We start from the raw sequence: 26,938 nt of genomic DNA on the forward strand, positions 1-26,938 counted from the left end.
GAGAGAAATGAACGAAATCGACAATCTGATTAGTGCAATGCATTTGTAGCAGCAATCTTTAGTGCAGTGAGAATTAAACTTTGTATAAAAAGTTAAACTAGATCATTACTTGATGTTACGGTTATGATAAAGGTTTAGAAACTGGAACATCTGTTCTGAAAAGTGGACTGACCAATCAAAGAAGAGCTTTAAAGCATCATTAGAATCAGGAAATACTACTCAACAAAGCAAAATAACGCGGGAGTTTGGTTTATTTGTTTGTTTTGACAGGGAAGTGCCTTATAAACGAATAGATACGCTAACTTTCTATTTAATATACTTTAAATAGAATGTCTTGTTTATGCTATTTACCGTTTTAAAATAATGTTACGCCGAAATAATAAGCGAAAGATTAGCTATAGACCTAGGTGTGTGAATCATCTGTACTTACATAACTTTGATCTTTGTTGTTGATATTGTTTTCTTTCTTGTCTAAAACAATTGCTAAATTACAATCATTCAATTATTATTAATGTTTAGTTTTACATTAGTATTACCTTTTTATCTTCTTATTTAATATAAGAATCGCTATTCTGTTTTTAATTTTGTTATACAATCACTAACTTTTAACTTCTCAAACAAAGACTTACAGAACCAAATGCTTGTCTATAGTTGTATGCTGTACTTATGTCTACTGATTTAAAGACAATTTATTTTAATAAAAGAAAATGATCGAGCAATTTTTTAAAAAAATTTTATATCCTTAATTCATGTTGATCTTAGAAACTTCTTGATTTTTTTTTTTAACACGAAATATTTGTTTGAACATATTGATAGTGCTCTGCAAGCTGTGTTTAAATTTCTTCTTTGATTTTCACTATAAATGACAATAATGCTTTACAATATGATTATTTTAAATATTGAAAACATAAGTTTCTAAATATATGGTGTTATTAATAAAATATTTTTCTTCACTTTATTTATCAATTAAACACACTAAATGCAGTTATGACTATTCAAAAAAAATATTTTAGTTACTTTTTACTAACTTAATTCTTTCATTTCTTTACAATTCATTTATTTTAAATAGTAGAAATTATTTTATTTTGCTGTATTAGTTCAAATCCAGTTTAATTAATCTTTTAATAATTAATCTGACATTTTCTTAGTAAAAGAAAACTATTGATAGGATTATTCTTCTGATTTATGATCAAGAGTTTTTTCTTCACTTGTATTTAATCTTAATCTATCATTATGCTTGCCATTTTTAATTATAATTATTATGAAACATCAAATCTTTTTGCTCTCTTAATTAGGTAGTTTAATCTGGTTGCATAAATAAAATTTTCAATTTAAATGTACCTACTGATAATTTGAATCAATATATTCTGTATTGATTTTAATTTAAATATATTAGTATTGTTGTGATATTATCTGTAAAAAAAAAACAAGTCACATTTATCTCTCTCTTATTTTTGTGACTAGTCTAGAAAAAAAGACTTCAATTCCTAAAATTTTAACAGGGGTTTTGCCTAGGTAGGATAAAACTTTTTACTGTGTTGTGGACATTGTTTAAAAATGATGATAAATTGAACATATTGATAAATTTTTATCTTCTATTAATTACTTTTTACCAGTCAATTTATACATCATTTAATTTCATTAATCTAAAAATAAAATGTTATCATAATAAATCCTGACGTAGAATATAACTATTTGTACGATTTTGTTACATACAACTGTTGGTACTGTCGTTTCTGGGATTTAAAAAAATTGATTTCATCAGTGCCTATATGTAGTATCTATATTAGTATTTTATAGCCCACTGAAACAAATAAGCCCCTAAATGTTTTTTTTTTTTTTTTAAAGGAATTAATAAAACACTTATGAATTCCATTTCTTATGGTAATGTTGTATTTGTCAAATTTTTTGGGCAAATTGGTGGAAAATATTTTACCTACCACTACAATAGCAAGCACTATTCCATTGTCCCTGAAGGCTATATTATTTTAATTACTTACTCTTAAACTGTACAAAAATTAAATTTGACCTTCTATTTTAGATCAACGTCTTTTTCATATGGATCTTCATCAGAGGAAGAGGATAGTGACTATAATTCCCATGCTTCAGGATTGAGAGTGAGAAGCAAATCTATTAATAGAGGCAGATGGTTAAAAGAAGAGGTATGTTTTTTTTTATTAAAATTGCAGTTAGAAAAAAAGCAGCAAATTATGTTTGAATTTTAATTTTTTTTCCCTTCCTGAATGAAGTTATTCAGAAATATTTATTTCAATTACTAGCTTTCAAATTCAGCCTTTCATCCCTTCAGTGGGTCGATAAAATGAGTACCAAGCATGCTTGGGAACTAACACTGGGGGTTCCGCGTTCGGCTGACCACCTGACCGGAACATATGCTCCTGCACCCCAGAGCCCAAGGTCAAGAAAACTGAGATGGGCACAGTCGGCCTTGGCCCTCTTAATGGGCTGTCGCGCCACTGAGTTAGTTTTTTTTAGCTTTCAAATACTAAATTTTATGATAACTTTAATGTATTTTTTTATTTTAGTTTTATATTTTCGATGATTCGCTAAAATTTTAATCACACAGTTGAACTTATGTGAGAAAATTTATTTTGACTTGATTGATAACAAGTTATCCTTGCTTTATCACTGATCATTAAAAAATATTGGTGCATTTTGTGTGTTATAATATCACAGTTTAGATTTATTAATACATAGATGATCTTTATACCAAGCCCTCTACTTTATTCCCCAATAAAAAAATTTATGAAATAAAACATTTTAAAAGTTTAAAAAAAAAAATATTTATGTCCTCTGAGGCAGAATTTTTTTTGGGCTTTCTGCGACAGACCTCTCTATCACTAATATCTTTCTGCAAGATACTTTTAATAATAACAAATATACATGCTACTAACTTACAGTAACAATGCTTACAAAAAAATAAACTGATAAAATAAAATTAAAAAAATTAAATGTAAAGCCGATTTGGATTTAAAAATTGTATATTCTGATATCAAGGGCAATATTTTCACATTTTGTTGGAGAAAAACACACTAATTATTTCCTCATCTCAGAAATCATCTCATCTCAGTAAAAAAAATCTTGAAATCCACAGCAGTAACTACCGAAAAAAAACGATCAATAGCGAAATCAGGTAAATTGGACTTTTCAAAAAGGAAGTATTAAATTTGTGTTCCGTTTCGAAATTCAATTGTTGTGATTATATTAAATAATATCGCGTGAAAAAGATGTGAATTTGAAAACTGTGGATACAAATGTCCCCCCCCCAGGAAAAAAAAACGATAAAATCATTACTTTATACCAAATAAATATTTACATGCGTGATTAAAATTTCCTATATTGTCCAAAATAAACCGGGATATTTAAAAACCAGGTGAAACTCCATATCAATAACTGCCAAAAATACAATTGGAACACTATATTGGTTGGTGATGATATCGACATAAAGTGAGCATGTGAATATAGTCTTTACAGGTGCTCACTTTTATTTACGTGTAGAAATAATATTATTTGAAAAATAACCAGAGTTTTAAAAAACCCTTAGAATTCGGTAGCACTAGTAATAAAAAGTCTGAAAAACGATAAAAACGTTACATTAAAAGTAAATAATTTGAGTTTCCATATAATTAAATTGTATAGAAAACATTGAGATTTGTTTTAATTTCTTTTTTTAAATGTGAAAATTCGTATTGGATTAACAAGAATATCAGCGCAAAACGAGTGTCTCAAAGAATGAATATGCAATATGTTCTTCCTTGTGAATGAATACATTCTTGAGCACGAAATACGTATTTTGCATGCTGTAGTAATATTGATATATTTCAACATATCTCGGTAAAAAAGAAAAAAATTGGTTTAAAATTGTTGCTTCTTTATATTATTCTTTATTTTTCATTATTCCCAAATAGGAATAGAAAAATCGCTGTCATTTCTTTCCCCTCTGATGCATGTGAAAAGGCACGGGGGAAAAAAATCTTGCGAGCATTTCTGCTGTAAAGCAATATTTTACTTCATTATATTTTCTTTGTCATACTTCTCAAATGAGAATAGAAAAATCATGAACATTTCTTTCCCTTCCGTTGCACGATAAAGACATCTTTTAAGTAGAATTTTAGAGGACAAAAAATTCTGCAAAAAAAGCCAGTATTTTTTACTTCCTAAAGGAAAATTCTTTCTGCAAGAACTCTTTTAACTCTCTGGGACAATGTCGCTGTGATTCTGCCACAAGATTAATATTTAAAATTTACTTAAGAGATATTTGTTTACATTTAATTGCAGTGTAACTCAGTAGTGCTTATTCAATTAAATGAAGAGATATTTTGTTTCTACTGATATTTTTACGTGTTGAATTATTGTAAAATGATGTTAATATTTTAAATTTTCGCTTTAAATACAGTACAGAACCCGTTATCCGGAAATCAGAAAACCGGAAAACCAAAAAACCGGAACGAAATTCGATAAATTTTCCCGCCATATTTAAAAAAAAAAATTTTTTTTTCCTCATAAGATTTTAGGATTTTTCGTTGTTTTTTGAAAGATGTTTACCTTACCATCATTTTGGAAATAATCATTAGTGTATTACTCCATCGTTTTTTCTTCTTTTCAAGATTATTTCCAAAAAAAATTTTTTTTTAGTTGGGTTTAGCAATGAAAAAACGGCTTTTTGTAGCGATTCAGAAAACCGGAAAAATCAGTTATCCGGAATAGCGATGGTCCCGATCGTTCCGGATAATCGGTTCCCTACTGTACTATATTTGCATACAAATTTCAATGTAATCTAATGATTTTTAGTTATAGTTATTTTAAGTAATTTAATTAATGAATTTGCATCCTACTCTTTATTTAATAGAAAACTTTTTTTTTTCTAATGGAATAAGATTATCATTTTTTGCCCACCCAAAATAGTTTTTGCTGTATTTGCAGTAAAGTCCTATTTTTGTCAATATTGTTTACACCAGTTTTCACTGCATTTTTTTTCGACCTTTGGAACAAGCTTGTTGTCCTGGATTCTTCAAAGTATTATATTATTTATCATATTGAGTATTTTAATCAAGAGAATGCAAAAAGCTTATACAGAATATTAATTTTAGATGTAGAATATTAACTTTAGATTTGTTTTGTAATGAACATAACTTTTCCTGATTTTCATTAATGGCCATAGTTTTAAATATTTTTGTTTGTATCATTGGTACTACTAAATTTAAAACATTATTTCTTTCAGAGTAAATTATATGTTATTCTGTTTTAATGTTCATCATATTGCAAATAATCTGAGCATTATAAGATCGCAGTGATTATATTTTTCAACTTTATAAAGTTCATCATTGTTATATTTCCAGGATGAAAAGCTAAAGGTTTTAGTTGAAACTTATGGTGAGAGTCAATGGGAATTAATTGCTAGTAAATTTCCTGACCGAAGTGATGTCCAATGTCAGCAAAGATGGTACAAAGTTGTCAATCCAGAACTTGTCAAAGGACCTTGGACAAAAGAAGTAAGGCCCTTAAAGAAGTTTTATTTTAAATTTTATCATTAGCTAGTGCTGACATATCCCGAGCATCCGGTTGTTATGGCACCTAAAAAGTCATAGCTGGCGTCCAATATTTTAACTAACTCAAACTCATGATACTCCTATCCATATCAGTATTATGCTATCTCTTAATCACATGAAAAAAGAATTTAAAATATGTTCATTATTATAGAGAACATAAATTCAAAGTTTTATGGTATTAATGTTTTAAGATAATAAATCATATTTAAATTTTAAAAAATTATTTTTTGTAAAGAGATTAAAGATTAATAAAATACCTTAGAATACGTACTTTTTGTCATATTAACAGAACATTTTAATGTTAATATTTTAAAGAAAAACAGCTAAATGTGTTTTTCCTTGTCTAGCTCTATTTTGATAGGATTTAAACAGTAAATAATAATAAAATGCTATTCATAATGGTGATATTTTTCTTGATCTTAATTAATGTAATATTTAGTTGCTTTATCAAATGTATACAAATCTAGAAAAAAGTTAGACCAAAAATTTCTTTTTTTGGATAAATATAATCATTGCAAAATAAAATTTTGAGCTTGGAATTAGTCATTTATTTAAAAATAAAAAAAGTTAAATATATATATTTATATATATATATGTATATTGTAAAAATGAAAACAAAAATTCAATAATGTTTAGAGAAAGAAAAAAGTTTAGAGCGCATTTTTAAACATTGAAGTGATAAACTGCTTTTATCTAATAATAACATTAACTACTGTATATTTTTAAATTATATTTTAATTAAAAATAATTATTGTCTTTAGCAAAAATCATAACAGAAAAAAGCTGTTATGCTTTTTTCCATTGCATAGCATGCTGACTCCTACAAATTAGTCCTGCTACCTATAATTTTAGTTAACTCTTGATTATGAGCTATTGCTTAAAGCTAAAAAACTAATTGATTAAAAATACTAATGAATTTGTGCATTTTTCCTATTTAGGAAGACGAGAAAGTTATTGAACTCGTTAAGAGGTATGGTCCAAAAAAATGGACCCTCATAGCCAAACATCTTAGAGGAAGAATTGGGAAACAGTGTCGAGAAAGGTATGTATGATAAAACTCATATTTACTTTTTTTCCTATTTTGATATAATTCTTTGGTTTTAAAATGTTAAAAAAATTTTAATTCATTTGGATAAATGATATTTGTAGGTGGCACAACCACCTAAATCCCTGTATCAAGAAAACAGCATGGACATTGGAGGAAGAAAAATTGATTTGCCAATATCATAGGTTGTGGGGTAACCAGTGGTCAAAGATTGCTAAACAGCTACCTGGCAGGTAATGTTTTTTTTTTTTTTAAATCAATAGTGGCATTTTTTGAGTTGTTCAGTTACTCTTTATTTTTTTTCTTTATTTAATTGCTTGCTGTTTCTTTTTATTGTTTTTCTTCAGAATTGAAAAAGGTAGAAATAATGGTGATATTTTTTTTCCAAAATTCACTAATAAACATTCCTGGCCTTTACCTATGTTAGCACACCATTACAATACCACTAGTACCTATTTCCACAATTAAGCGTTACTGGCATCAGCAATAGTTGGGCAATTTTTTTAACTCCCCCAGAATTGGTTTTGTATTAAAATCTTAAATTGTAATAAACAGTACTTTTCTATGTTCAAATACCATGAACATGCAATATTATGTCTGTAAGCATATGAATATTGTTTTTTTTTTTTTTTTTTTTTTTTTTTTTTTTTTTNTTTTTTTTTTTTTTTTTTTTTTTTTTTTTTTTGTTTTTTTTTTTAAGGATAATGTCTAAAATAAGATTTATGAAATTCTAAACATGAGTTTAAATATATATTCTCAAGGAAGTTATTAATTATTTTTAATCACTTTCATATTTCTTTATATTTTTAATCACATAGTTTGAAAGTTAACAAATAAAAAATATAGGTTTTTTTCATAAAGGTAGTTCATAAGAAATTTTTCGCATTTATTAGAATAAAAAAAAAATTCTGAATTCATTTACAAATAGCTAAAGTCTGTAAACTGTTTCATTGCTTTGAAGAAAAATAAAAGAAACTTTATAAAATCCTTATTTAATATTGCAAATTTTATTATTTGAACTTTTAAAATTTGAATTATATATGACTTTTGTTAATTTTTAATATTTAGAACTGATAACTCAATTAAAAATCACTGGAACTCAACACTGAAGAAAAAAGTTGCATATCTTCTTGGCGATAAGCATTCTCCTCCACAGAATCGAGCTTACAAGGTAAAATATAAAGGAAAAAAATTCTTTTTCTCTATCAGGGTTCATTAGTTGATATGGTCTTCCAGTGTATTACTTTTCTGAATAAATAATTTTTGTATAAGATTTTGAACAATTTTTTGAGTTTTTTTCTGTTGTTTTTTAACATTATCTATCCTTCTAGAACAGAGTCTGTTTTTTTCTTTAATTTTTTTGGAATGATTCTTTACTCAGCTTGTGTCCTAATAGCTATTATTAACGCTAAGCCAATTTGTGTCTTAATGACTATAAATAAGCTTTCTTTGATTACTTTACAGTGTTTTGTTCTCTAAAATTCTTACATAATTCAGCATTCCAATATAAATTTTAATTTTTGTTACAATTGAGCCAAATTATTTGAACTGGCCAAAATTTTCAAAACTANTGTACCTTAGCATATGTACTTTTTGCCATATTAACAGAACAGTTTAATGTTAATATTTTAAAGAAAAACAGCTAAATGTGTTTTTCCTTGTCTAGCTCTGTTTTGATAGGATTTAAACAGTAAATAATAATAAAATACTATACATAATGGTGATATTTTTCTTGATCTTAATTAATGTAATATTTAGTTGCTTTATCAAATGTATGCAAATCTAGAAAAAAGTTAGACCAAAAATTTTTTTTTGGATAAATATAATCATTGCAAAATAAAATTTTGATCTTGGAATTAGTCATTTATTTAAAAATAAAAAAAGTGAAATATATATATATATATATATATATATATTGTAAAAATGAAAACAAAAATTCAATAATGTTTAGAGAAAGAAATGTTTATAACACATTTTTAAACATTGAAGTGATAAACTGCTTTTATCTTAAAAATAAAAATAACATTTACTACTTTATATTTTTAAATTATATGTTTTAAAAATAATTATTGTCTTTCGCAAAAATCACAAGAGAAAAAAGCTGTTATGCTTTTTTCCATGCTGACGCCTACAAATTAGTCCTGCCACCTATAATTTTAGTTAACACTTGATTATTAGCTGTTGCTTAAAGCTAAGAAATTAATTGATTAAAAATACTAATGAATTTTTACATTTTTCCTATTCAGGAAGACGAGAAAGTTATTGAACTCGTTAAGAGGTATGGTCCAAAAAAATGGACCCTCATAGCTAAACATCTTAGAGGAAGAATTGGGAAACAGTGTCGAGAAAGGTATATATGATAAAACTCATTTTTTTTTTTTTTTTCTATTTTGATATAGTTCTTTGGTTTTAAAATGTTAAAAAAATTTAAATTCATTTGGATAAATCAATCTTTGTAGGTGGCACAACCATCTAAATCCTTGTATCAAGAAAACAGCATGGACATTGGAGGAAGAAAAATTGATTTGCCAATATCATAGGTTGTGGGGTAACCAGTGGTCAAAGATTGCTAAACAGCTACCTGGCAGGTAAGTTTTTTTTTTTTTTTTAAATCAATAGTGGCATTTTTTGAGTTGTTCAGTTACTTTTTCTTTTTTTGCTATTTTTAATTGCTTACTGTTTCTTTTTATTGTTTTTGCTTCAGAATAGAAAAAGGTAGAAATAATGTTGGTATATTTTTCTTCCAAATGCTTGAAAATTGACTTATCTTTACCTATCTTAGTACCCCATTACGACAATACCACTAGTCCACTAGTACCTATTTCCACAATTAAGCATTACTGGCATGAGTTAATAGTTGAGCAATTTTTTTTATCTCCCCCAGAATTGGATTTGTATTAAAATCTTAAATTGTAATAAACAGTGCTTTTCTGTGTTCAAATACCATGAACATGCAGTATTATGTAAGCATATGAATATTTTATTCTTTTTAAAGAATAATGTCTAAATTAAGATTTATGAAATTCTAAACATAAGTTTAAATATTCTCAAGGAAGTTGCTAATTTTTTTTAATCACTTTCATATTTCTTTATATTATGTAATCACATAGTTTGAAAGTTAACGAATCAAATATATTAGGTTTTTTTCATAAAGGTAGTTCATAAGAAATATTTGGCATTTTTTAGAGTTAAAAAAAATTCTGATTCTACATTTACAAATAGCTAAAGTCTGTAAACTGTTTCATTGCTTTGAAGAAAAGTAAAAGAAACTTTATAAAATCCCTATTTAATATTGCAAATTTTATTATTTTAACTTTTAAAATTTGAATTATATATGACTTTTGTTAATTTTTAATTTTTAGAACTGACAACTCAATTAAAAATCACTGGAACTCTACACTGAAGAAAAAAGTTGCATATCTTCTTGGCGATAAGCATTCTCCTCCACAGAATCGAGCTTACAAGGTAAAATATAAAGGGAAACAATTCTTTTTCTCTAACGGGGTCCATCAGTTGATATGGTCTTCCAGTGTGTTACTTTTATGAATAAATAATTTTTGCATAAGAATAAAATTTTGAACAATTATTTGAGTTTTTTTTAAACATTATCTATGCTTCTAGATCAGAGTCTGCCTTTTTCTTCAAATTTTTTGGAATGATTCTTTACTCAGCTTGTGTCATAATAACTATAATTAACCCTAAGCCAATTTGTGTCATAATAACTATAAATAAGCTTTCTTTGGATACTTAACAATGTTTTGTTCTCTAAAATTCTTACATAATTCAGCATTCCAATATAAATTTTAATTTTTGTTACAATTGAGCCAAATTATTTGAACTGGCCAAAATTTTCAAAACTAATCTTGATATTACTATTGGTTTATATTGGTTCATTTGTTTGTAAATACCATTTACTATGCTATTTTTTATATTGTTATTTTTATAAATATTTTATTTATTTTATACTGTTTGTTGAAGGCTTTGGGATATTTTTTTAAGTAATTTTTCCTTAAAAGAAAATTTTTTCTTCTTCTTCTGTGATTGCCAATTTGATGGTGTTAAATTTATAGCAAAAAACTATAATTTAATAATTTAGTTTAAAAATTATTTTGCTAACCATTATTACACATAGTTTTTACGCATAATTGTTAAGTTCTAAAATTTATAATCTGAAAGACAAATGGAAAAGTGAAATTTGAAGAATTGAAACTAGATAAATTTATACTGAACTATAAGTTTTGTACTTCTAATTTTTTTAAAATTTTATTTAGTTGTGTTCTGCTGTTCACATTGTGTTCTGCTGTTCACACCGGTTCTGAACAATACTGGTAAATAGGGAAGCTAGATAACAGGGATCCATGTTGAAAATAATGAAAGATCAAGGAAGAAAAGTGATTGTGACAAATTTTTTTCCAAAATCCGCTAATTTTGAAATTGATTAATAGAGTGCACGATCTTCTCGCGTTAATAATTCTTTAATGTGAGAAAAGAAAAAAATAGGCGGGATTCTCGCGCTGTAGTGAAAACATAGAGTAATAAGACCAGAGTAAGATGCTCCAATGTAACATCAAAACTTGTATGTTACTATTAAAACCTGTGTAGTTTAACATTAGCTTTTGTCTCTTAATATCATATTCACAAAGTTTCCATTTTTCTTAATATGGTAGTTTTAAGTAAAGATAATTACTATTATTTATTGAAAAATATGCAATAGTTTTTATTGTTTCAGAAAAAGAAGTATGTTAACCAAGTACCTCAGGCAATAAAGGTGCCAAAAAATATCTTACCTAATGGAAAAATAGGTAAGTTATGCTTTCTTTACTTTATGTGCATTTGCTTTTTATAAGTTTCTGAGTTATGCAGTCTATGCTTATATCAATGTGTACAAAATACTCTAACTTATTATTATTATGTTATAATAATTGAAAGTAATAAAATTTGGTAGCCATTAAGGGAAAAAACTTTTTCTCCCCCCCCCTCCTTCAAAAAATAAGGTTTTAAGTTTAAATCTGTCTTAATTTTTTTGATAATTGTTTTTTTGTTATTCTAACCAATTTTTTATTCAAAATATAAATGTTACCCATTGAACATTGAATTTTATAAATTTTTTTTTTTAAATAAATGTCATCTGAGATTTCTTTAGTAAGATATTCTAATTAATAAAATAGCAAATGGAATTAATATTTTAATTTATTAATTCCAATAAGATGTTTAAATAATTATTTAATAACTTAATATTAATTACTAATATTTCAAGTCCGCTGATATTATTAGTTTGTAAGTAAAAAAAAATCATTTACAAACATGAAAATTATATTTTAATTTAATATCAATACCTTCTAGAAATAATAAAAGATAAATCTTAATAAGAATGCCTGTGAAACCTGTACATTTATGCATTTAAAATTTTTAAAAATAAATATCTTTTAATAGACTTATTTTTTAGGCCGTTTGATTATGTACTAATTGTGTTGTGGTGTTTGATTTCATTTTTTAAATATTTTTTTACAAAATGTAAATCTCAAAATATATTTATTGTCAATAGTGTGTGTGTGTGTATTTTTCTTCACTTTTATCTTTTCCCTTAAATATCCTTTTTGGTAAATGTCTAAATGATCAGAGTGATAAGAAGACAGGCGTCAAGCGGAAAATATATTTTTGATTACTGATTATCTGTAGTGATGTGTGATTAATAAATTAGTTATGTGTTGTGATGTTTTTTTAAAAAGTTATTTCAAATTCTAAGTATTTTATTCACTTGATATTTCCTAAATGGAGTCAATGTTTAATCATGGACATGCTCTGTAAATATGATAAGAATGTGGACTATAAAAGAAAAAGAAGGTAGTTTTTTTTAAAAAAAAACATGTTTTTAATTTTTACCCATATTTCTTTTAGGTATTTCTCATTCAGCTAAAAATTTCAAACCACTCTGTAAAAGTTTTTCTCAAGTTCTTGATTTTCCTGCCCAAATCAAGATTGAACCGCCTAGTTTGGATGATGAAATGGGACAAACCTTGGAGTTTCCCACAAATCAGTTACTGTTACCTGATGCAACATATCCCGGTATCAACAGTATGAAAAATCAACCTATGGCTTCCTCTATTGAATTACAAGATCCACCTTTTCCCGGTGTTGAGTTGCTTCCCTCTATCAATGCAGCTTTGAGGTATTTTTTTAAATCCATGATTATATAGATGCATGCATAATTTAAGCTGATTAAATAAAATATAGCCATGTAAATTAATATGTTATTTTTTATAATCAATTATATTTTTATACTGAAATATAAATTAAAATAATTATGAAATGTGTGTATATGTGCTGTTTGTACTTAAGATAGTCAAGTGTTGTACGTGTATCAGTTTTTGATGGTGTTAACCGTCATGTCGGAAACCTCAAAAAATGCTTTTATGTATTGCTGTAAACATTGATATTTTAAATAGCACATTGCTTAACCCACTTTAGGCTTAACAAATGGACAAAATTGGGAGAATATTTCTCCCCCGAACTCTATTTCCCTGTCTAATATCATGGAAGAACAGTGTCATTTATTGTTTTGAGGAGGACACATGGAAATGAATGGGGTTTTTTCTGATTAGCCTTAATGAAATATAAATTCTACACATATATAAATGCTATTCTTAGTTTTCAACCAGGTTATTAGTACAAACATTTGTCCAATCCAGCTTTTCTTATTCTTAGATTAAAAAAAATTTAAGTTTTAACTTTTCGCTCTGTCTTTTTTTCTTCTTCGTATTTTATAATATTTGTTTTAATTTTAGTACTAATGTTGAAAATTTGGACGTCTCTGAGATTATGAACACTAGTTCACTAGCAGATGTATCTATGTCTATGTGTTATGATCAAATAATGCTTAGCACACCCATTAAAACTGGGTCACCATCTCATATAAGTAAGTATTTATTATTATTTTTTTTTTGTCTATACATCAGTAATATACTTCTTTAATGCCAGTCCAGTATGCTTGATTTCTTAGAAATTATAATGGAAAAAGCACCTATATTATTAGGAATTAAAATCAAATGTTTTTCCTTTTTTCTGTGTTTTATTTTTTTCTATGTCAGATATTGATATTTAGATTTAATTAAAAATTGATTTTAGTGCTCAATTTTAAAATTTTTATCAATGTAAATCTGAAATATTATTTTGTTGCTGATACGAATATTATTAAAACATTGTTTAACAATATCAGCTAAAATCTTTTTAAATTGGGCAGAAAAAAAAGCAAGATATCTTTGGAACTTAGAAGAAAGAAAGAAAAAAAAAAAAAAAAAAAAAAAACTTCAGCATTAACTATTTTTCAAAATTTGGTAGCAAGTAAGACAATTTGTTTAAAAAGTTTGAGGTTTTTCATTGTAAAGTTAAAATGTGGCTGGTATAATTCTTTTAAAATTTTAGTTTGCTGGCAAACATCCAACATTTTCGTGAAAACAACTAAAAATAATACATAACTGCAATAGCAAGATTAACTAGTTCAATTCTGATTCAAGCAGGTAAAATTGGGAAAAATAATTTGATAGTTAAAATTTAAAAGGCTTCTATGGTATAACAAGTTCTGAAAACTTTTTTAATGCAATAAATATTTTTTTATTGACTATAATTTTTTGATTTTTCAGATTACACATTTAATGGTCATATCTTTGATGCAATTAAACAAGAATCTGTTAATCAGGGTCTAATCCCCATTCCATCTGAAATGATGACCAGATATGCCTCTCCATCCACATCCAACAAAACGGCAAAACATGTATCCTTTTTGTGCCATCAATACGTTCTTATGACTATGTTATCCATGCATAATTTATTTACTCTTCTTTCCCAGCTCTACAGCCCTTGCTAGGCTTCGGCTTTCTCTGCAATAGATTTCCACATCACTCTCCCCAAATTTCTTTTTCTAGATTTTCATTTTTTTTTCAGGTCTTTCTCAACTTGATCCAGCCATCTTAGCTTTGAACTTTTTCTATTATATAATTTCTCTTTTGTTTTCTTTTTAGACCTGTCTGTTACCTTCATTCTTTCAGTAGGTTCTATCCACTATATTCCTTTTGCTTTGTTAAATCTTATGATTTTTTCCCCTCTTTAATTAATTTTTATTTTTCAAAGTTGTTTCTATTTTTCCCTGTGTTATTTCCATAAATGGCTCCAAAATTCATAATTGTTCTATGTTCAAAATTTAATATATTTTAATCTTTGTGGGATGTAATTTATTTGTTACTTAATATGTTACACATTTTGAGTTGCTTTCCTTAAACTTGTTTCCAAGTGGGTTGTTTCACCTTCTTACCCTAAATAAGATTTGTTTTTCAGAACAAACAAAAAACAGTTATTCTGACTAATTTTATTGTGTGATAATTCATTAGCAAAAAGATGAAACAATGTAAATTAAGATACATATGACAATTAATTTAAACCAGATTTTAAAATTTTTAGACTTTAAACCCTGTGTTACTTGTTACATTCTTAGTTCTTAATTAATTTTCAAGGTATGATCCATTTAGCAATTATTATCAAATATTAGATCTCTAGACAATAAATCCTGTATTTCTAATTACAGTAAGATGAGACAGCTCTAATTAAGATAAATCAAGATTTCAAAAGTGTCGACAATAAATCCTGTATTACTCATTACAGCTAAAAGAAATAAATTCTCAATCACTACATTAAGATACATATATCAATTAATAGCAGCAATCCAGATTTCAAAATATTCGAAAATAAATCTTTTATATGTTCTTACAGCTTTTCTAAGTGTATTTATTTCCTTGACTCCTAACCTCAGTCCGATGTTTCTCTTTTAACGGATTGCAATGAGACAAGCTTAGGAAATGATGCAACTATGGATTCCAGTGAACAACTTCTTCATTTTTTGAAACATGGATTCGAGCAAGTGACAGATTTCGAAAGCAAAGATCTAATTTCAGAATTTAATGATTTTTCAAAAATATTTTTATCTCCCAAGCCACATCGTGAAGGGAACTTTAAGCCTCTTCCGGATGTTGATACATTTTCGCTTGATAATGTGGAAATCCAGTCACCATTTAAAGAATTGTTACTCACCTCAACTCCATTGAAAAATGGTAGCCCCATGGAACCATTAACTTTTTCCCCATCACAAGTAAGGATACTGCTTCAAAACATTTATTTTGAATTTAGCTTTATTATAGTTTACTAATCTTATACAGGCTATCCGCGCACCTGAAAAGTCATGAATTTTGGTATTGGACAAAATTTGTCATGAAGTGTCATGATTTTAACTATTTTTTTAAAATCATGAAAAGTCATGGATTTAGGTCATGGAAAGTCATGAATTTTGGTATTGAACAAAATTTGTCATGAAGTGTCATGATTTTAACTATTTTTTTAAAAAAAATCATGAAAAGTCATGGATTTAGGTCGCCGAAAAATCTAATTTTTAAAATGGAATTCACCCCCTCCTCCCAATTTCATAGTGTTCCGAAAATCTGAATTTGTAACAAAATCCCCACTCACAGTCATATTTGATTAAAATTTAAAATGTTTTTATTGTGTTCTTTAAAAATGATGGTGTTCTTTCAAAAAATGAAAGAAAAAACATTTCTAGAGCAAATTATCTTTACTTCTGAGATGTCAGAATTTTTGTTATTATTTATTTATTTTTTATTTTATCAATTTAAAATTTTACCTGAAGCAAGCCGGTCATTGGCGAATTTTTTTATTCCAAAATGAGAACAGAAAAATCAGGAGTATTTCTTTCTTTTTCGATGAACAAGAAAATTATCTTTAGAATGTAATTCTGCAGGAAAAAAAAATAAATAAATAATTTGTTTTGTATTTTTTTCAGCTATTTTATTGCTTCATCTCTTTTTTTACTCTGTTTTTTAAATTATAAATCTATGAATATGAAGATGCAGAGTATAACAGTTTTGGTTATACCTATCATTTCAATGATTGTTATGATAATGCTTTTTTAAATTTATTGTTTTGTTTTTGTCGGAGAAAATAGTAACTTTGTTAGGTCATGAAAAATTCTTGGAATTAATCATGGAAAGTCATGAATTTGAAAATCTAAAGTGTAGCAGATACCCTGCTTATATTTTACTAAGTTTTCCTAATTTCTCTTAATCTGTGTATACTTTGAAAAATTATCTAACATTGAGAAGTTTCTTAAAGAAACTCTTGTCAAAAAAATAAAAAAAAATTTACGCAGTTTATTGCTTGAGTATTTAAAAAAAAGTATTTATGCTTCATTAAGTATGCCTCATTTTTTATTTTATTTTTTTGTTATCAGTTTGAAACTTTAATTTGAAATATCTTAAAATATAAATTTTTTTTTTAATTCTATAATTTTAGAGGAATTTAAATATTTGTTGTAACTGTCTTAAGCAAATTCAATACCTATTATTATCTGAATTTATGAATTCTAAAATATGCGAACATAATAAAACATTTTATGTTTAACTTAATGTCAATCATAAATGAAGAGGAAGAATCGCGTATTTAACATTAATATTAATGAATATGTGACATTACAATATCAATGACTTAGTATTGCTATGTTACCTTCCCCATAAAATCAAACATAGCCATAATTTTGTCATATATTGCTTTTGAAATAATTAATTTTATTCTTATTATTTAACATTTTCAAGTGGAATTTTACTTTGTGTTTTTTATTGAATGGGATTTAATTATGCTGAAGGAGGACATTTTTGTTTTGAATTTAATTTTTTATGACGTCACAATGTGTGTTTGTCTTAAATTTTGAATGATGCGAAAAAGTTTTGAATGATGTCTATTTCATGAATACCTAACATTTCATGTATCCTTTGTTTATTTTTATTTTCTCTTTTCAGTTTTTGAATTCAGCTTTGACCTCAACTCCAAAATCTCACACAAAATTAAGCTTGCTTTGTTATGATGATCCAGAAGCATCGAGGTATTATTAAATAAAACATACAAGTTCCTGCATACATTTTTATTTAAAATGATTTTTCTCTTACATACTTTATTTATTTTAGTGTCCTCCAAACTCCTAAAGTTCCAATGCTGAGTTCAACAATTAACTCTCCAACTCCATTGAGAGATGTTTTTAACTATAATCTGTCTAGAAGTTCTTCATTAAGAAAAAAAGTAAATATTCATTCTTAAATTCTGGTTAACATGAACTTTGTTTATTGGTGTTAATTTTTAATTCTCTCTCTCTCTCACTGTCTTTCTTCTCTTCAAAACTATTTTTATGGCTGTAAATTTTGCAAACACTGACCTCATCTTGATTTGTTTAACTTTCACCATATTTGTAGTTAAGATTTTAAGTTATTTTGGGACGTAGAATGAATCTAAAGCAGCCCAGAAAATTAAAGAAATTTATTAAGAATCTGCTAACATACAGGGAACAAAGCAACTGGCGTTTCGACATAAAACACCTGAGCTTTTATCGAACTAAATAACGAAACATGAAATGACGAATTGGAACATTCTAGAAAACAAAAAAATAATGAATAAAAGCCTATATTGCAACATGTTGCATCACTAGAAAGATGACTATGACCACTCATTTAGGCTGAGGACACTTAACATGGGGAAGCCTGTCTTTCTTGTCTGCTTGTTGTACCAGCCATAAGCAAAAGATTCATAATATTATTTAAGAGTAAAGTCTTCAGTGCGAAAATGAAAAATTTTATTCTCTTATAATTTTATTCTTTAACACAAATTGAATTTTTCTAAAATACAGCTTAATTAGTAGACATTCTTTGTCAAATCAATTTTAATTTTAATTATGATAGTCTAATAACAGAATATTATAATTTGAAGTTTTGACTTTAAGACTATTTCCCTCTATTGACAACATAACATAGGTTAAATACATTATTATGTAGTTTAAATGTTAATGTTTTTCAATTAGTATGAAATTAAACATTAATGTCTAAAAATATTGTTCTTCTAAGTCCTTTCCTATTGTTGTAAGAAGTAATTTTAAATTATAAAATATATTTAATTACTAAATCACCTGCTTAAATGCATAATAAACAACCATTTTCTCACTATTATATGATTTGATCCTTTTTTTAGCAAATAAATTTTTTTTCTAAAAAAAAATATTGTTGTTATAGTTATTCTTATTATTTATTAACTATTGAATGATGACTTGAAAATGGATAATACAAAAAATTTTTCAAGTGAGGCAGTCTCAATTATTCATTTATGTGTATTAATATAATGACCTCTTGATAAACAGAATTGTCATGATTTTCACCATTTTTTAACTTTTTCATTTTAGAAATATGGGAGCCTGTATTTGAATGGTGATGAGAGGAAGTTTTCTGTTATGGGTACAGATTCAAGCTTATTTCAAGATATCGATGCTGTGGATAAAGAGGTATTCTGCACTACTATATTGTAGAAAAATAGATTTACTTTAGGGCTGAAAAATTTGTATTTTTGCAAACTAACTTATTATTTAAATTTTTTTCTTCAGAATGTTATTCCACCAAGACTGGGCGTTCGTAAAGCACTTCACAAAACTTGGATGACAGAAAGTGAATTGGCAGATTTGGGAATTGAGAAAAGTCCTGAAACGCCGGTAATTGTTATTATTACTTTGCTTCAAATCAATAGAATAATTCAGGAGTGCAAATTCAATAGTACTAACAAGAAGTAGAAAGAAATGTCTAAACCTTTTTTTTTATGAAGATTGCTTACATTTCATATGGCATAAAAAACAAAATAATGTAGAATCAAATTTTCAATATGAAAAAAAAAATTATTTTAAAAAACATATATTTCATCTTAATCAGGAGGTGAAAATAAAGAAAATTTTGTCTCTGGTTCGAAAAAACGACTGACATACCACTTTTTTGCGGAATCCCGCTTTTCCGTCTTATTTCCATCATAAACTTAACAGTTCTTAAATTACGAACAATTTATATGTTATACTAAAGGACCAACCACACAAATTTTAAAAAAGTGATGGTAGTATCTTTTCTACTCAATCAAATATTTAGTTTCTGAATTTTTATGAGTCTTGAATAATATGTATAAATGTAGGAGCTGAAATCTTATGAAATTTTATAAGGTTGAACTAGGGGTCATATACTTATTTACTGAAATACAAAGATTGTGTAATGTTCACAATAATAAAATATGCTGTTTTATGACAAAAACAATGTCCAAAATACTATACAAAGAGTGGGAAAAAAACAAAGCAGCACATTGTTTACGTTAGTTGTTAATCCAGGGGCCAATTATTTTATAATAGTCTATGTAAAAACATGTTAGTAAAAAATAAAAGTTTGTGAAGCAGCCTAGTGAAATAGCTAGAAATTGTAGGCTCTAAGGATCAAGAAGTGCTATCTTATAAAGTTAGTCCATTTACAGCATTTTCTATAATAATTTTGAATATTTTTAGATTCAAAATACAAAACCGATCAATCAAAAACAGGGTTGGCAAGTTTTTGACACATGGCGGTTTTTACCGGTTATTACCATGGTTTTTACCGTCATGTCAAAAACCCCTCTGTCAAAAACGTCAAAAACTGTCAAAAACCCATATAGTTTTGGTAAAATTATATTTTTATTTGAGTTTAACTGCTTATAATTTAAAATTAAATATTTTTTGGGCAATAAAATTAGAAAAAAAGTTGTTAAAAGATATTTAAGAACAGATTCTTGCATTTTCCTAACATGTTTATATCAAAACATACTATTTGAAGTAAAATATTAAGATAAACAAAATTTTCAACATTTCCAAGCATCACTTTGTTTGGCATATTAAACTACTGAAGAATGTCAAGATTGATTACTTTCATTCATAAAATCTTGCTTTGAGAAACACATGTACACATAAAAAGAAAGCCTCATAAAATAAACTTTTCTTATCATTTTTGTTTTCAATATTTTACACAGAAATGAGACATGAAAAAGCCTGGGAAATCCTTTTAGAGTTTCCTTGCAACATTGCAATAACCTTTTGTTATCATTATCCTCAATGACAGGCTTCCATTGACAGAATCTTCTCGAATTTTGGACTCATCCATACTAAACTCAGAAAGCGACTGGGCAATGAAAAATGCGCAAAATTAGTCACTTGCTATCGTATGCTTCGGTACCGTGACCCCGACTACTGAACATGTAATTTTGTTTTTAATTAAGTTTTGCTTAATATGCTTTTTCAACTGAATAAAAGCTTTTAACTTGACGAAATAGCAGTAATTCTTGACTTAGAGTTTGTTAGTACTTACAAGTTTTGAAAGTTTATTTTAGCTTATTTCTAATATTTAAGAAATGCCAAATTTTAAATTATTCTTTTTAGTTCTTGAATTTATTAATAGTTCCAAGCTTTTTTGTTTGTTTGTTTATTTCTAACAATTAAGAAGTGCAAAATTTTGAATCATTTGCAAATCAAGCTATAATGATAAAAGTAAGTATCACTATTTTCAATAAGTATATTACAATATTTCTGTATGAATGTATATCCTTCTATAAGAATACATGTATATAGTTGCAAAATCAATAGCAATCATTTACAACATTCATTTATAAAGGCAATTATGTGAAAATAATATATTGTCCGCTATATGCCATAAATGAAAGAAAACAGTAGGTTTTTGACAGTTTTTACCGGTAAAAACACGGTTTTTACCACTGTCATGTCAAAAACCACTTTTTGACGGCAAAAACCCAACCCTGAAAAAAAAAATCAACAATTTGACTGAAAAATTTTAAATGAAGGAAAATTGCTTCCTTTATGGACATGACAGTAAAGTTTCACATTTTTTAAAGAAATATATATAATTTGAAATTTATAGTCTTAATCACTAGAAACTCTTGTCTTGATGAAGGCTGAATGTCTTAAATCACAGCAGATTACATAATTTTGCTATAACTTCATAAGCAAACAAGTCAGATGTGGTAGAGATTTTTAAATTTTTTTCTTTTCAATTTAATTGTGTTTGAAATTTCTAACTTATCCTTCACAACTTATAAATTGTTACAAGAAAAAATTTGTATTTTGATGTTTTTAAACCAATTATCAAATTAAAAAAAAAAAAAAATTCTTCCTTTTTTTAAACAATTATTTAGTATTATACTATACTATTATGGCAATGATAGTTTATTGTACATATTTTTAACAGTATGTAAGACGATAACAATTAGGCTACACCAAAATAATTTTTACTTGCTATTTTATTTTATTATTATTAACCCCTTAACAATCAGTTGATTTTCAAGAAAACGGTCATAAAAGTGCCTATTTTGTCAAATACATGTATTTGATTAGCGTTGACATCTAGTTTAAAATAAACTAACTATCTACAATTACCTTAAAAATATCCTGGTACTGCCATATGGTGTGTAAAATGAGAAATAAAATGTTTTCTGGGCAAAGAAATGAATTAGTTTTATTCTTATTGGCGCATTACTGCTGAACACTCCAGCCTGGAAATTTCACAGGAGCGAGAAATAGAGGACGAAACCTCACCCCATCATTTTCACGAGAGTGAGAAGAAAGGGGTTAAACTGTCATAAAGCCTAAAATAAATTAATCAATGTGTTCGAAAACTGGTCATCTTCAACAAAACTAATTTTGACATGAGAGACAAAAAATTGAATAGCTAAGTATCAGCTTGATATATATACAGAGCTTTTATTACTGCACATAATATTATGCTATGCCAAGTAGGTGGACATGAATTTTTTTTAATCCTATTTATGTCAGCTAAATTTAAAAATACGAGATTCTCAATTTTGAATCGTTGACTGGTTTTCGGAGTCATCAATTCAAATATATTTACAAAATCCACTATCAATGTATTTTAAATTCCTGTTTATCTTAGTATGAAATATATATGTATATATATATTTTTTTAGAGTAAATCCTTGCTTGGTGACTCTTTAGTTTCATTTTCTCCTCCATCTATTGTGAAGGAAACTTTGTTGGATACAAACCTGTCTGCAGAGTTAAATAATGCCTTTCTTGCTCCCACAATCAGAAATAAGGTTAGTTTTTTCTAAAGTTTTATTGTTATTTACTAAAATATATTGTCTTTAAATTTAATTGTAATAATTATTAAGCATGTAATGTAATATTTTTTTGAGATGAATGATTCAAAGATTTCAGATTTAACAATTCCAGAACTGTTAAAAAATATATATATATTTAGTTTTAGTTTTTTATATGGGAAAAAAAATCGGGTGTTATCAATTCTTTAAGAAGGGGTACTCTTGTACATTACACAAGTAGAGTAAATATTTAGAATGTTTTATGAAAGAAACAAATTAAGGCAAAGTTGTAAATAAAGGACCAGTTCCATCATCACATTAAATATATTGCATAATCTATACAATAAAATTTAAAATTCTGTTTAGCATAAATTAACTAATTCATCAATTAACTAGATCATTGCAATAAAAATAAAATGTTAGTCACATTTTGTTAAGCTCTTATTACAATAGATTCTTTTCTAAATAAGATTTTTCTCTTTCAAAAAAATAATAATATTTCTGAACTATTTAGATAGAAGAAAATTGTTTGTTTTATTTAATATTATTACTTAAATTATTTTTATATATTCATTTTGTATTATTTAGCCTAAGAAAAAACGTAGAAAAGAAGATCTTACTCCCAGAAAATTTAGTTTCGCTGAGGTAAGATTTTAAAATTAATATTTTACTGTTCATAATTTATTTGATAGTTTTTTTTCCGAATTTTTATTATAAGTTGTCTTTTTTTCTCTCTCCTCTCTTTTAGACCTTTTCCAAATGGAACTGTGTGACGTTTGGGAGAACCTATGATCAGGTAGAGCTAACTGAAGTTGCAAGACAGTGGATGTCCTCTATCCGTCCGAGATCTTTGAATTTATAAAGATACAAATGGGAAAAAAAAATCTGAACATGAACTAGATATTTTCAATCACTTTAAATGGCACATATAAAACATCAAAATTAATTTTGATTTTTAATTGTAAATATTCAGAACCTGAAAAGTGTGAGTTTTTTTATTGCAATTAATTCTGGAATAATATCATGAGGCATTTTTATCATACTTTTCTCCGTCATGCTTTTACCAATCATTTTATTTTATTTGTAATTAGGTTAAATAAATATTACTCAATTTTTTGATTCAAGTAATTCAGTTAATATTTTAAATGCTGCCTTATTTTATTTCTATGAAAATATTTAATTAAGGAAAAATCAAGTTACTTAATGATTATATTTTTAGTTGTTTGATGGAAATGATGATATCCTTGTATACTTATTGATCTAAATATGAGATCCTTTAAATTTAGTATATTATTTGCATGTAAATGCAGGGCTTAAAATTAATAGTGATCTGCTGGTTTGGGAACACTAAAATTTGACTTTGACCCCTTTTAAATAAGTATCAGTAGTTCTCAAGACCAGTAATTGTTGTATGTAGTGTAAAATTTTTGATTTTCACTTATGTGTGTTTGTTACAAAATAGCATATTTCATCATAATTGTAAATATTATAGATTCTCTGTATTCTAAATTTCCATTTAAATTCATATCTTAAAGAGATATTTGAATAGAGAAGAAACTAACAGAAATCAATCTGATTAGTAATAGTTTCTAGTTACTGATCCAAAACTAAATTACTTACCTAATAAGTGAAAGTGTTTGAAATCATTTTAGTTATCAAAATGTTTATACTACATTTTTATTGTCTCTCTTTTTTTAATTGTTTTATGTCTGTAGCAATATTTGCAATCTTTAAATTTATTCTTATACTAAATAATTTAATTTTTCTCCTCCAAATTTTTAATGTTAAACTATTTTATTATTATTATAAAAAATATGTTTACTGTATTTAGGGATTGAAAATATCTTTTCCTTTCAATATAACTTGTAAAAAGGTTTTAGTGTGAATTATTTTAAATTTATGAGCCTAAAATTATTGTCTAGTTAGACTATTTTGTATCCAAATTAAATCTGAGTACAAATATCTACACAAATATATAATTCCTCTTTTTATTAAAATTTGACGGGAGTGTGGGGAAAAAATCATTGATGATCCTCTCTTCTGTCAATGTTGACAGAATAATTTTATAAAATAGAATTATTTTAAAATAGGATACTTCACAACTGTATCTCACTAGTTCATTCCTTTTGCAAATGTAAGTTGAATCTAATTTTTATTGATGCGATAAAACTTAGTCTGTTTTCTTCCCTGCGTTAAGTATAAAAATAGTGAGTTTACTTTATTCCCCATAAAAATATCTTAAGTCTACCTCTTAACTTAATATAATGAAATGAAACATTAATATTTTTTTCACAAAATTGTGAATTCGGCCATGCGATGAAAATTCTAGGTATCTAAGTAGCTAGTCGAGATTATTTTTATAACATACTAATAAATTATAGTCTCAGAATCGAATTCTCTGAAAGAGTTTTTTAAAAAAATTTTTAAAAATAATTTTGAGACTTATTTGTTATTTTCTATGAGTTCATAAAAGTGTGATTTATATTTCATTGTTCTTTGTTATTTAAGTGTTTATTGTTGAAAATTATAAAAAAATTACAAAAATATGTGTTGTATTTATTGTGGATTTGTGTGTGAGTTGTTTTCACATAGCCTTTCTGGTGATTTTTTTCTTATATCTTCTCATATAAATTTGTTTATATGTAATTAGACTGTTCAAGCTAAGTTTTTTTTTTTTATTATTTATCAATGATATTGTAGATTATGTTAGTTATCAACAAATATTTTATCCTCTTTTGATAATATTATTTAAAATTGTTTGCATTTATTTAATTAAAACTTTTGCGATTATATATAACTTTTGTATAAATATTCGTCTTGTATGTTATTATTACAATAATATTTTTAAGCTATCATTTAGGATTTACAACTGTTTTTTTTTGGGGGGGGGCTATTAATTTCTTTCTAATTTTTGTTTTACCTACTTTATGCTAAATAAAAAATACTGTCTTAACATTATGCTTTTTTAATTACTATCTAAATAAGAATCTACATTTAATAATGGTGTCACTCAGTCAAATTGTATTAGCATAATTTGAGTAATTTTAATTAGAAATCAATATTGTTTAAATTATTTCATGCACTACAATAATATCATAGAATTTTTAATTGAGGTATTGCCCCATAAAGTTACTTTTGTTTCAGTTATTTATTTTTTGTATTTGTTGTGTCTTTTTCAACACAACTGAAACCCTTCTTCAAAATTATTTGATTACGAAAATCTTGAACTCAAAGTTGAAAATTTTAATTACATATTTGCATGAGGTAGTATTGACTAATTAATTCTGTTTTACATGTATTGATTTGAAACTATTGCATTAAGTATTGATAGAGTTATTCTGGAAACTGTTGAAACTTTCTGTTCTAAACAAGGTATTAAGCAATTAGAAGTACAGTAGGGAACCGATTATCCGGAACGATTGGGACCACCGCTATTCCGGATAACTGATTTTTCCGGTTTTCTGAATCACTACAAAACGCCGTTTTTTTTATTGTTAAACCCAACTAAAAAAAAATATTTAGAAATAATCTTAAAAAGAAGAAAAAACAATGAAGTAATACACTAATGATTATTTCCAAAATGATGGTAAGGTAAACATCTATCTTTCAAAATAGAAAGAAAAATCCTAAAATCTTATGAGGGAAAAAATTTTTTTTTTTTAAATGGCAGGAAAATTTATCGAATTTTGTTCCGGTTTTTTGGTTTTCCGATTTCCGGATAACAGGTTCTGTACTGTAATTGTATCTTTTGTTATTCATTTGAATTTAAAATTTGCTTTCATTACTATAAAGCAGAAAAAATGTTCTTTAGTTAACTCTTTGCCTTTTTAAAGGTAGTATGGTACATGTGAACTGTCCCAAAAAGTGTTCAGATTTTTTCTTTGGCCTACTAAAAAACCTAAAAAGTTCTTAACTGTAACTTTTATGATAAAATTTCATTTTAATTTGAATTTCGTGGTCAATTGAATTAAATAAATTTTTAAAATTGTCCATTAGAAAACTCTTAAGAAATATATGTGCATCAATTTCACTCATAAGTAATTCTCTATGATTTTCTAAAACTCTATTATTTGTAGTTGCAATGTTTTGGTTTTGTAATATTTTGTAAATATCATCAAAAATGCTTTTGTAGTTTTTGTATATAAAATGTCAAACTTCTACTAGCATTTATATCTATCGTATACTTTTGCATTTTAAAATTTTGTTTTAGTGTGCAAAGTTGTCTAATATTATCTAAAAAAAAAAAATTCTTTACTCTTCAAAATATATGCTCATTTTGAAAAATTTAATATTTTTGTATAATTTTATTTTTGTATATCTTATA

The 26,938-nt window shown here is 26.3% G+C and overlaps 1 protein-coding gene across 2 annotated transcripts; it reads left to right on the forward strand.

Annotated features, from left to right (window-relative positions):
• The first annotated feature begins 173 nt into the window (after positions 1-173).
• LOC107439117 (myb-related protein B) lies at positions 174-24,083 on the forward strand. Of its 2 annotated transcripts, none has more exons than XM_043054107.2 (18): positions 174-407; positions 2,042-2,162; positions 5,358-5,510; positions 6,506-6,609; positions 6,717-6,845; positions 7,681-7,783; positions 11,342-11,414; positions 12,511-12,781; positions 13,398-13,528; positions 14,253-14,383; positions 15,416-15,751; positions 17,469-17,551; positions 17,634-17,745; positions 18,893-18,991; positions 19,091-19,195; positions 22,483-22,611; positions 23,203-23,259; positions 23,363-24,083. In XM_043054107.2, exons 1-18 carry the CDS (start codon positions 364-366, stop codon positions 23,474-23,476), a joined length of 2,295 nt encoding a protein of 764 aa, XP_042910041.1. In that variant the 5' UTR covers positions 174-363; the 3' UTR covers positions 23,477-24,083. The 2 variants fall into 2 exon arrangements, with proteins under 2 accessions (XP_042910041.1, XP_015907092.2); XM_016051606.3 differs by lacking the exons at positions 6,506-6,609; positions 6,717-6,845; positions 7,681-7,783 and adding exons at positions 8,859-8,962; positions 9,072-9,200; positions 9,975-10,077 and having other exon boundaries at positions 202-407.
• The last annotated feature ends 2,855 nt before the right edge of the window (positions 24,084-26,938 follow it).

Source organism: Parasteatoda tepidariorum, chromosome 4, assembly GCF_043381705.1.
Source record: "Parasteatoda tepidariorum isolate YZ-2023 chromosome 4, CAS_Ptep_4.0, whole genome shotgun sequence".
Lineage (NCBI taxonomy): Eukaryota > Metazoa > Arthropoda > Arachnida > Araneae > Theridiidae > Parasteatoda > Parasteatoda tepidariorum.